Source organism: Pseudorasbora parva, chromosome 20, assembly GCF_024679245.1.
Source record: "Pseudorasbora parva isolate DD20220531a chromosome 20, ASM2467924v1, whole genome shotgun sequence".
NCBI classification, from domain to species: domain Eukaryota; kingdom Metazoa; phylum Chordata; class Actinopteri; order Cypriniformes; family Gobionidae; genus Pseudorasbora; species Pseudorasbora parva.
This window is the reverse complement of record NC_090191.1, coordinates 546999-560000: the sequence shown is the minus strand read 5'-3', so window position 1 is coordinate 560000 and position 13002 is coordinate 546999. Positions and strand designations below refer to the sequence as shown.

Genomic DNA, 13002 nt, shown 5'->3' with positions numbered 1-13002 from the left:
AACATAATACTGCCACCCCACTACATAATGCTGCCACCCCATAACATGATGCTGCCACCCCATAACATGATGCTGCCACCCCATAACATAATGCTGCCACCCCACAACATGATGCTGCCAACCCAAAACATGATGCTGCCACCCCACTACATAATGCTGCCACCCCATAACATGATGCTGCCACCCCATAACATAATGCTGCCACCCCACTACATAATGCTACCAACCCAAAACATGATGCTGCCACCCCATAACATGATGCTGCCACCCCACTACATAATGCTGCCACCCCATAACATGATGCTGCCCCCACTACATAATGCTGCCACTCCCACAACATGATGCTGCCACCCCATAACATGATGCTGCCACCCCACTACATAATGCTGCCACCCCATAACATGATGCTGCCACTCCCACAACATAATGCTGCCACCCCATAACATGATGCTGCCACCCCACTAAATAATGCTGCCACCCCATAACATGATGCTGCCACCCCACTACATAATGCTGCCACCCCATAACATGATGCTGCCACCCCACTACATGATGCTGCCACCCCACTACATAATGCTGCCACCCCATAACATGATGCTGCCACCCCACTACATAATGCTGCCACCCCATAACATGATGCTGCCACCCCACTACATAATGCTGCCACCCCATAACATGATGCTGCCACCCCACTACATGATGCTGCCACCCCACTACATAATGCTGCCACCCCATAACATGATGCTGCCACCCCACTACATAATGCTGCCAAACCATAACATGATGCTGCCACTCCACTACATAATGCTGCCACCCCATAACATGATGCTGCCACCCCACTACATGATGCTGCCACCCCACTACATAATGCTGCCACCCCATAACATGATGCTGCCACCCCACTACATGATGCTGCCACCCCACTTCATAATGCTGCCACCCCATAACATGATGCTGCCACCCCACTACATAATGCTGCCAAACCATAACATGATGCTGCCACCCCATAACATGATGCTGCCACCCCATAAAATGATGCTTCCACCCCATAAAATGATGCTTCCACCCCATAACATGATGCTGCCACCCCACTACATAATGCTGCCACCCCATAACATGATGCTGCCACCCCATAACATGATGCTGCCACCCCATAACATGATGTTGCTACCCCACAACATAATGCTGCCACCTCATAAAATGATGCTTCCACCCCACTACATAATGCTGCCACCCCATAACATGATGCTGCCACCCCATAAAATGATGCTTCCACCCCACTACATAATGCTGCCACCCCATAAAATGATGCTTCCACCCCACTACATAATGCTGCCACCCCATAACATAATGCTGCCACCCCATAACATGATGCTGCCACCCCATAACATAAACCCGCTGTGAGTCTTGCGAGTCAACACACCAGAGTAGCCTATGTGAGCGGAGTGGAGCGGCGGCAATTTCCCCTCCACGCTCTATCTAAGCATTCAAGAATCCCTCCGCTCCAGCTCCGCTCCGGGTTCTCCATCTCCCTCTCCTCGCCTCACTCACTGATATCAGAAACACCGCTCCGGCTTCGCTCCGAGGAAATTTGCAGCTAATAACTGCTAAAGTATTTTAGGAAGCTCTGAAATATCACTTTAAAGTTCGGTTTATAACCTGCTTTAACTGAAAAAAATATAAAAAATAAACAATAGGAGATTAGGAGCCTAGTTTCAACGTGGTTTATTGGAACATTTGTGTGCATTTTCCCCTTTATTAACAAAACTTAATATTAAACTAAATATAACCACCAAAATCATTTCTGACCCACTTGCATCTTTGCACTTAGCCTATCATAATCAGATGAAATCTAATAATATTATAATATTTAAACATAAATATGAAGAAAAAAACCATTGTGTAATGGCTACAACAAGTATAGTAAGCTACAGATTTATGTCACGTCTGAGCTGGATTTGAACGAACATCATTTTACCGCTGGGTTCATGAGTGCGCGCCTGCGGATTATTGAGCTGATCACACCGGCTCCGCTCCGCTAATTACAGGCTCGCTCTCGACCGAACGCCCACGTATTCAACAATGGTCGGGTTTAAATGGGGCTCGGGCTCATAATTACAGTTAATGTGTCGGGCAGGGCCGGTCTCTCGGGTGCATTGGCTTGGGTAGGGTCGGTCTTGATTTTTTTCAACCGATCTAAGTTCTAGTTCGAAAAAAGAAAACGAACCGAAATTATTATTATTCAACCCCCCCAATGTTTTACCGTACACATCATCAGCTGCCGATTTAAGTGACATCGCCCAACCCTAGTGCCTGGGTTCCTCCATTCAGGCCGAAGAGCTCAATCTGTGTTTCTCATGTTCTGAGAGTCCCCCTGAAGCCTTTGGGGAAACTCTAGGTGGGAAGTCATGTGCCTTTCCTGTGGAGTGGCTTCTGTCTGCCCACTCTCCCATACATACCACGAGACCTTATATAGACAGGTGTGTGCCTTTCCAAATCATGTCAAATCCGCTGAATTACCACAGGTGGACTCCAGTCATCAAGGCTGCCCTGTGTGTGTGTGTGTGTGTTGTTCTGTGTGTGTGTGTGCTGTTGTAGTTCGATTATTTGCTCTTATATTATTAACTAATTTCAATAAATGGGACAGATTAATCAGGCTCAATATAAGGGACGACCCCAGGTCCGAAACGAGCCACTGAAGCGCTGGTGCTCTGTCCCACTCACACACTCTCTCACACACACACTCTGTCTGGCTCACTCACTCTTTCACACACACACACACACACACACACACACTGTCTCGCTCACTCACACTCACACACACACACTCTGTCCCGCTGCAGATGGGGACGCGCTGGGCATCAGGGAGCACCTGATTGATGAGCTGGACTACATCCTGCTGCCGGCCGAAGGCTGGACTCGCCTGGAGAGCTGGTACGGCCTGAGCGAGGGACAGGAGCCCATCGCCCGCAAGGTGAACACACACACACACACACACACACACACGGTGGGGATCGTATGGTGACGTGTATGTCAGTGTTCAGCTCTAGTGAAGACAGAAGAAGAATCGGTTTGACTCTTCAGCTCTGACTCAGATCAGCTTTGGCCTCTCTCTCTCTCTCTCTCTCTCTCTCTCTCTCTCTCTATGTATATATATATGAGGGTGTGTGTGTGTGTGTGAGAGGGTGTGTGTGTGTGAGGGTGTCGGGTGGCTCTGGGCTATTTCTGTGTATGAGCAGAGCAGCACATGACCGCCGGACGGACGGCCGGACACATGGACTCCAGCATGCAGCAGGTTTGGACTCTCTCTCTCTCTCTCTTTCTCTCTCTCCCTCTGGGCTGTGGGTCAGATTCGGCTCGGGTCCGGGCGTCCGTGGCTCAGGCTGAGGGCGAGAGGAGAGCATTCTGGGAGAAGGACAAGAAGGGCGTCCTGATAGAGGCTGTAGCTGTAGCTCAGGGCTTTCCTGCTGCCGCCATGGGCCGCGCGGAATAAATAGCCAGGAATCCTTCAGCTGTTGGGCCTGAGCTGCTGCTAAAATAAGCCTGTGTGTGTGTGTGTGTGTGTGTGTGTGTGTGTGTGTGTGTGTGTGTGTGTGTGTGTGTGTGTGTGAGAAGCGGACAGAAACCTTGAGGAAGTGCATGTATTCAGCTTTTGTCCTCTAGCTTTACTGTGATGTACAGGAAAATATCAGAACCTCTGATGTGACGGAGATTTGTGTGTGTGTGTGTGTGTGTGTGTGTGAGAGAGAGAGAGTGAGAGAAGCGGACAGAAACCTTGAGGAAGTGCATGTATTCAGCTTTAGTCCTCTAGCTTTACTGTGATGTACAGGACAATATCAGAACCTCTGATGTGACGGAGCTGTGTGTGTGTGTGTGTGTGTGTGTGTGTGTGTGTGTGTGTGTGTGTGTGTGTGTGTGTTGGTCAGGTGGTGGAGCAGGGCATGTTCGTCAAACACTGTAAGGTGGAAGTCTACCTGACCGAGCTCAAGCTGTGTGAAGATGGAAACATGGACGCCATCGTCACCAAACGCTTCAGCAAAGCAGACACTATAGGTACTACACACACACACACACACACACACACTCACACACTCACACACACTATAGGTGCTTAACTACACCGGTCTGAGCTTCAGACACACACACACACACACACACAGAATCCCCTATTGTAACCTTAAATACGACACTAGTTGTAATATAAGTAATAATACATATTTTAAGTGGTCATTAATGGACCATAATTACTGCACAAACAGCATTTAGTACCAAAATATATCCTCAAAATATACATTAAATATTTATTTAAATTTAAGCAGAAACTCTCTTCATTTAGATTTGATCTTTGGGAAACCAGACAAACATGTCATGTGACTGATCTAGTAAACGCATCTTGCTTTAAGGATTTGTAGATGTTTGGACTGGTAATAATGTTTGGTTGCAGTGTGATGTCCGTAGTGAGCGATCAGAAGGCTTGATTATGTTGGTTGAGGTCTCCTGTGTCTCCACAGACACCATCGAGCGGGAGATGCGGAAGCTCTTCAGTATCCCGGATGAGAAGGAGACGCGGCTGTGGAACAAGTACATGAGCAACACGTTCGAGCCGCTCAACAAGCCGGACAGCACCATCCAGGACGCCGGCCTGTATCAGGGACAGGTGAGCTGGGCCCAGGCCTTCCTCCAGGCGCTCGTGCCTTCTCCTCCTGAGCCTCCCTCCATCCCTCTCTCCGCAGGTGCTCGTCATCGAACAGAAGAATGAGGACGGGTCCTGGCCTCGCGGAGCCGCCGCGCTCAAGTGAGTGCGGCTCCATCAGCAGAGGCTTTGACACTCTGGCTCGTTTGCTTTCTCCTCGATCTCTTCCCGAGCGGTGGCCTCATTTCCTGTAACTCATGCTCTTCTTGTCTTCTGAAGGTCATCTGGTGCTTCCTCTCTCTCTGCTTTACCAAAGATCTGCCCTTCATCCCTCACAAACAATCATAACAGCAGCTTCAGCGGCCGCAAGTAAGCCTGCAGGGGGCGCATGAGGGGGCGGGGCTTGGTGGAGGGCGGGGCGTATACGTGGGTGGGGCTTGGTGGAGGGCGGGGCTTGTGGATGACCAGGGGTCTATTAGTGGGTGGAGCTCAGATGGAGGTTTATTAGTGTGTGGGGCTCAGATGGAGGTTTATCAGTGGGTGGGGCTCAGATGGAGGTTTATCAGTGGGTGGGGCTCAGATGGAGATTTATTAGTGTGTGGGGCTCAGATGGAGGTTTATCAGTGGGTGGAGCTCAGATGGAGGTTTATCAGTGGGTGGAGCTCAGATGGAGGTTTATCAGTGGGTGGAGCTCAGATGGAGGTTTATCAGTGGGTGGGGCTCAGATGGAGGTTTATCAGTGGGTGGAGCTCAGATGGAGGTTTATTAGTGTGTGGGGCTCAGATGGAGGTTTATTAGTGTGTGGGGCTCAGATGGAGGTTTATTAGTGTGTGGGGCTCAGATGGAGGTTTATCAGTGGGTTGGGCTCAGATGGAGGTTTATCAGTGGGTGGGGCTCAGGTGGAGGTTTATCAGTGGGTGGGGCTCAGATGGAGGTTTATTAGTGTGTGGGGCTCAGATGGAGGTTTATTAGTGTGTGGGGCTCAGATGGAGGTTTATCAGTGGGTTGGGCTCAGATGGAGGTTTATTAGTGTGTGGAGCTCAGATGGAGGTTTATCAGTGGGTGGGGCTCAGATGGAGGATTAGTGGGTGGGGCTCAGATGGAGGTTTATTAGTGTGTGGAGCTCAGATGGAGGTTTATTAGTGGATGGGGCTCAGATGGAGGTTTATTAGTGGGTGGGGCTCAGATGGAGGATTAGTGGGTGGGGCTCAGATGGAGGATTAGTGGGTGGGGCTCAGATGGAGGTTTATTAGTGTGTGGAGCTCAGATGGAGGTTTATTAGTGGATGGGGCTCAGATGGAGGTTTATTAGTGTGTGGGGCTCAGATGGAGGTTTATCAGTGGGTGGGGCTCAGATGGAGGTTTATTAGTGGATGGGGCTCAGATGGAGGTTTATTAGTGGATGGGGCTCAGATGGAGGTTTATTAGTGGGTGGGGCTCAGATGGAGGTTTATTAGTGGATGGGGCTCAGATGGAGGTTTATTAGTGGATGGGGCTCAGATGGAGGTTTATTAGTGGATGGGGCTCAGATGGAGGTTTATTAGTGGATGGGGCTCAGATGGAGGTTTATTAGTGTGTGGGGCTCAGATGGAGGTTTATTAGTGTGTGGGGCTCAGATGGAGGTTTATTAGTGTGTGGGGCTCAGATGGAGGTTTATCAGTGGGTTGGGCTCAGATGGAGGTTTATTAGTGTGTGGAGCTCAGATGGAGGTTTATCAGTGGGTGGGGCTCAGATGGAGGATTAGTGGGTGGGGCTCAGATGGAGGTTTATTAGTGTGTGGAGCTCAGATGGAGGTTTATTAGTGGATGGGGCTCAGATGGAGGTTTATTAGTGGGTGGGGCTCAGATGGAGGATTAGTGGGTGGGGCTCAGATGGAGGATTAGTGGGTGGGGCTCAGATGGAGGTTTATTAGTGTGTGGAGCTCAGATGAAGGTTTATTAGTGGATGGGGCTCAGATGGAGGTTTATCAGTGGGTGGAGCTCAGATGGAGGTTTATCAGTGGGTGGGGCTCAGATGGAGGTTTATTAGTGTGTGGGGCTCAGATGGAGGTTTATTAGTGTGTGGGGCTCAGATGGAGGTTTATTAGTGGGTGTGGCTCAGATGGAGGATTAGTGGGTGGGGCTCAGATGGAGGTTTATTAGTGGGTGGAGCTCAGATGGAGGTTTATCAGTGGGTGGAGCTCAGATGGAGGTTTATTAGTGGGTGGAGCTCAGATGGAGGTTTATTGGTGGGTGGGGCTCAGATGGAGGTTTATTGGTGGGTGGGGCTCAGATGGAGGTTAATCAGTGGGTGGAGCTCAGGTGGAGGTTTGTCAGTGGGTGGAGCTCAGATGGAGGTTTATTGGTGGGTGGGGCTCAGATGGAGGTTTAACAGTGTGTGGGGCTCAGGTGGAGGTTTATTAGTGTGTGGGGCTCAGATGGAGGTTTATCAGTGGGTGGAGCTCAGATGGAGGTTTATCAGTGGGTGGGGCTCAGATGGAGGTTTATTAGTGTGTGGGGCTCAGATGGAGGTTTATCAGTGGGTGGGGCTCAGATGGAGGTTTATCAGTGGGTGGGGCTCAGATGGAGGTTTAACAGTGTGTGGGGCTCAGATGGAGGTTTATCAGTGGGTGGAGCTCAGAATGAGGTTAATCAGTGGGTGGAGCTCAGATGGAGGTTTGTCAGTGGGTGGAGCTCAGATGGAGGTTTATTGGTGGGTGGGGCTCAGATGGAGGTTTAACAGTGGGTGGAGCTCAGATGGAGGTTTAACAGTGGGTGGGGCTCAGATGGAGGTTTATTAGTAGGTGGGGCTCAGGTGGAGGTTTATTAGTAGGTGGGGCTCAGGTGGAGGTTTATTAGTAGGTGGGGCTCAGATGGAGGATTAGTGGGTGGGGCTCAGGTGGAGGTTTATTAGTGGATGGGGCTCAGGTGGAGGTTTATTAGTGGGTGGGGCTCAGGTGGAGGTTTATTAGTAGGTGGGGCTCAGATGGAGGTTTATCAGTAGGTGGGGCTCAGATGGAGGATTAGTGGGTGGGGCTCAGGTGGAGGTTTATTAGTGGATGGGGCTCAGGTGGAGGTTTATTAGTGGGTGGGGCTCAGGTGGAGGTTTATTAGTAGGTGGGGCTCAGATGGAGGTTTATCAGTAGGTGGGGCTCAGATGGAGGATTAGTGGGTGGGGCTCAGGTGGAGGTTTATTAGTGGGTGGGGCTCAGGTGGAGGTTTATTAGTGGGTGGAGCTCAGGTGGAGGTTTATTGGTGGGTGGAGCTTGTGGGAGGGGCTTATGAATAGGTGTGGTTAATGAAACACTTCTGGTATTGTGGCTTTGAACAGCTAGCGCATCACCTCATCGCCTTCAGCAGCTCATGATTAGCATAATTAATAACATATGAGAACTATTGATCATGCTCCTCCACACACGCACACGCACACACACACACACACACACACACACACACACACACACACACAGCGGAAGCAGCAATAATCAGACAGTCTGTCAGTCTGTCTTTTTTCCTCATCTCCCTGCACGCCTTGAGCTGTGGCTGCATGCTCCTGATCATCTGCTGCTGTGTGTGTGTGAGTGTGTGTGTGTTGGGTTCCTCTCAGCCGTCTCTCTCTCTCTCTGTGTGTGTGTGTGTGTTTAGCCTGAAGAACTCCAGCTACGGCCTGCCGACCTATGCTCCGTACAGCAGCGGCTCAGAGTCGGCCTCAGTGAAGGCTGGCCTCAGTGGCCTGTCCAACCTGGGCAACACCTGCTTCATGAACTCAGCCACTCAGGTGAGCGGAGCAGGCTAGCCTTCCCCGGGCTGATGGCGGATCGCAGTGCTCAGTGTGTGTGTGTGTGTGTGTGTCCTAGTGTCTGAGTAACGTGCCTCCTCTGACCGAGTTCTTCCTGAAGGACCAGTACCAGGAGGAGCTGAATGAGGACAATCCTCTGGGGATGAGGGGTGAGATCGCCAAGGCCTACGCCGAGCTCATCAAGCAGCTGTGGTCTGGCAAATACAGCCACGTCACGCCCAGACCCTTCAAGGTGAGGCCGAGGACCAGCTTGACCAACGCCCCGCCCTCGCCCAGAGTTACTCGCGGCGCCGTGTGTCACGGTCTAGCACTACCGTTACCAGTCTGAGCTGTGGAAACACTGCTGCTGGTGTATTGGTGTATCGCGGACCTTCTGTCCCATCCGGTGGAGAAACAGCCCTGACAGTGAGTGTGTCCGGCTGAATCCGCATTCGTCAGGTGCCAGTGTGGGACTAGTGCGCTAGTGGTTAGTGAGCTGTCCGGTCCACATTTAGAAACAGCCGAAGCGAGTGACCTTAAACAGTGTGTGTGTGCAGTTTGGGCCAGAGGATTGCATGGTCAGACTCGTACCCAAACACGGCTACACACCCCAAGTGCTCTCAGCGCCGTTCAGCGCTCAGGTGATCACAATTCAGGCGTTTGCCCCACTGAACTACACACTAATGCGGTGTCACAGCGTGCTTACTCATACTCGTGTGTAATCGACGCCCCATCCTAAATAAACCCGTCTCTTGCGTGATACCCAGAAATGTCAAATATACCGATCTAATATGACCTTTGACCTGTAAGGTTGCCAGAATAATAATCCTCCACTGTGTGTTAATAGGCCAGAGGAGAACTGAGTCTGGTTTCTCCCAAGGTTTATTTTTCTCCATCATGCCCTGATGGAGTTTGGGTTCCTTTGGTCGCCTTTGGCTTGGCTTGCTCAGTTAAGGGGCGCTCGATGGCACAATACTCTCTATATCCTTGATATGGATCCCTCAGTTTCACTTCTTCTCACTGACTACGTTTACATGGACAGCAATACTCCGATATTAATCTGATTAAGACAATACTCCGATATTAATCTGATTAAGACAATACTCCGATATTAATCTGATTAAGACAATACTCCGATATTAATCTGATTAAGACCATACTCCGATATTAATCTGATTAAGACAATACTCCGATATTAATCTGATTAAGACAATACTCTGATATTAATACTCTGATATTAATCTGATTAAGGCAATACTCCGATATTAATACTCTGATATTAATCTGATTAAGACAATACTCTGATATTAATCTGATTAAGACAATACTCCGATATTAATCTGATTAAGACAATACTCCGATATTAATACTCTGATATTAATCTGATTAAAACAATACTCCGATATTAATCTGATTAAGACAATACTCCGATATTAATCTGATTAAGACAATACTCCGATATTAATCTGATTAAGGCAATACTCCGATATTAATCTGATTAAGACAATACTCCGATATTAATCTTATTAAGACAATACTCCGATATTAATCTGATTAAGACAATACTCCGATATTAATCTGATTAAGACAATACTCCGATATTAATCTGATTAAGGCAATACTCCGATATTAATCTGATTAAGGCAATACTCCGATATTAATCTGATTAAGGCAATACTCCGATATTAATCTGATTAAGGCAATACTCCGATATTAATCTGATTAAGACAATACTCCGATATTAATCTGATTAAGACAATACTCCGATGTTAATCTGATTAAGACAATACTCCGATGTTAATCTGATTAAGACAATACTCCGATATTAATCTGATTAAGACAATACTCCGATATTAATCTGATTAAGACAATACTCTGATATTAATCTGATTAAGACAATACTCCGATATTAATCTGATTAAGGCAATACTCTGATATTAATCTGATTAAGGCAATACTCTGATATTAATCTGATTTAGACAATACTCTGATATTAATCTGATTAAGACAATACTCTGATATTAATCTGATTAAGACAATACTCTGATATTAATCTGATTAAGACAATACTCCGATATTAATCTGATTAAGACAATACTCTGATATTAATCTGATTAAGACAATACTCTGATATTAATCTGATTAAGACAATACTCCGATATTAATCTGATTAAGGCAATACTCTGATATTAATCTGATTAAGGCAATACTCTGATATTAATCTGATTAAGACAATACTCTGATATTAATCTGATTAAGACAATACTCTGATATTAATCTGATTAAGACAATACTCTGATATTAATCTGATTAAGACAATACTCTGATATTAATCTGATTAAGACAATACTCCGATATTAATCTGATTAAGACAATACTCTGATATTAATCTGATTAAGACAATACTCCGATATTAATCTGATTAAGACAATACTCTGATATTAATCTGATTAAGACAATACTCCGATATTAATCTGATTAAGACAATACTCCGATATTAATACTCTGATATTAATCTGATTAAGACAATACTCTGATATTAATCTGATTAAGACAATACTCTGATATTAATCTGATTAAGACAATACTCCGATATTAATCTGATTAAGACAATACTCTGATATTAATCTGATTAAGACAATACTCCGATATTAATCTGATTAAGACAATACTCCGATATTAATCTGATTAAGACAATACTCTGATATTAATCTGATTAAGACAATACTCTGATATTAATCTGATTAAGACAATACTCTGATATTAATCTGATTAAGACAATACTCTGATATTAATCTGATTAAGACAATCAGATTAATATCGGAGTATTGTCTTAATCAGATTAATATCAGAGTATTGTCTTAATCAGATTAATATCAGAGTATTAATATCGGAGTATTGTCTTAATCAGATTAATATCAGAGTATTGTCTTAATCAGATTAACATCAGAGTATTAAGACAATACTCTGATATTAATCTGATTAAGACAATACTCTGATATTAATCTGATTAAGACAATACTCCGATATTAATACTCTGATATTAATCTGATTAAGACAATACTCTGATATTAATCTGATTAAGACAATACTCCGATATTAATCTGATTAAGACAATACTCCGATATTAATCTGATTAAGACAAAACTCCGATATTAATCTGATTAAGACAATACTCCGATATTAATCTGATTAAGACAATACTCCGATATTAATCTGATTAAGACAATACTCTGATATTAATCTGATTAAGACAATACTCCGATATTAATCTGATTAAGACACTACTCTGATATTAATCTGATTAAGACACTACTCTGATATTAATCTGATTAAGACACTACTCCGATATTAATCTGATTAAGACAATACTCTGATATTAATCTGATTAAGACAATACTCCGATATTAATCTGATTAAGACAATACTCTGATATTAATCTGATTAAGACAATACTCCGATATTTATCTGATTAAGACAATACTCCGATATTAATCTGATTAAGACAATACTCTGATATTAATCTGATTAAGACAATACTCCGATATTAATCTGATTAAGACACTACTCCGATATTTATCTGATTAAGACAATACTCCGATATTAATCTGATTAAGACAATACTCCGATATTAATCTGATTAAGACAATACTCCGATATTAATCTGATTAAGACAATACTCTGATATTAATCTGATTAAGACAATACTCCGAAATTAATCTGATTAAGACAATACTCTGATATTAATCTGATTAAGACAATACTCCGATATTAATCTGTCAATAAGGAGGAAAGAGGGGCAGTGTCTCTTCAATAAAACAGAGACAATACATAATATTACAAAAATAAATCAACGTAAATGTATATAAAACATTATAATAACGCATGTTTTTTTATTCTTCTTAATGTAAAGTAACACTGTCCAACAGCGACACCCGCAGGTGAAGTTAGCGGGTTTCCTGAGCGCATTAAATGAACACACCTGCCAAAGTCACGCTATGATTGGATGTTGGAGAACATAGCGTGGCATGGGGACGTAATGACGTGCCATAATCGATCTATGTTCTATCACATGTAAAACGGGAACATGAACGGAGTACTCTAAAAGCAATTCATGTAAACACCTTAATCAGAATATTGTCTTATTTAGAATAAGGTCAATAATTAGATTACTGCTGTCCATGTAAGCGTAGTCAGTATCAGTCTCTCTGGTCTCTCAGGCACACACTCGCGAAGTCCCAGTCCAACTCTCTCTCTCCCAGCAGCAGCTTATAAATGCGCTCTCCACACCGATCACTGCAATCAGAAACAGGTGTTCATCATCTGTGCTTGACCTACTTACCTGCCGCTCTGAGCTCTCTCTTCCGCTGCAGACCTCGCAGAACCACGCCCCCTCCTGGAAGCCCGGATATCTTACTCCACCCGCCCAATCGCACACTCCTTCGGGTTGGCCGTGAGCCCTCAGATGCTGCATATGCTGCTGCCAGTCCCCGCTATAGATGGTGATATCATCCAGGTGGCCCTCCGCTAAACTGATCGCGCGTTCTATATCTGACGCACTAAAGCACTCGCTGGGCGGGGGTTATTTGTTAGTTGGTAATATTTCAAATGAAT

At 45.5% G+C, this 13002-nt stretch overlaps 1 protein-coding gene across 9 annotated transcripts in view; it reads left to right on the top strand.

Moving 5' to 3' along the window:
- The window catches only part of LOC137048998 (ubiquitin carboxyl-terminal hydrolase 15-like), a 29069-nt gene that overhangs the window by 4214 nt on the left and 11853 nt on the right, over positions 1-13002 (top strand). For 4 of the 9 annotated variants that reach the window (XR_010899549.1, XR_010899550.1, XM_067427386.1 and 1 more), the window contains exons 3-9: positions 2844-2974; positions 3927-4053; positions 4512-4657; positions 4734-4795; positions 4913-5002; positions 8256-8388; positions 8468-8641. Coding sequence is in view for 6 of the 9 variants with exons in the window: in XM_067427386.1 (XP_067283487.1) it covers positions 2844-2974; positions 3927-4053; positions 4512-4657; positions 4734-4795; positions 4913-5002; positions 8256-8388; positions 8468-8641 (863 nt within the window). In the remaining 3 variants the exon portion in view is untranslated. Of the gene's footprint in view, positions 1-2843; positions 2975-3195; positions 3296-3926; positions 4054-4511; positions 4658-4733; positions 4796-4912; positions 5003-8255; positions 8389-8467; positions 8642-13002 lie in introns of those variants that run through there. The other 5 variants (XM_067427384.1, XM_067427387.1, XM_067427385.1 and 2 more) reach the window with 5 other exon arrangements.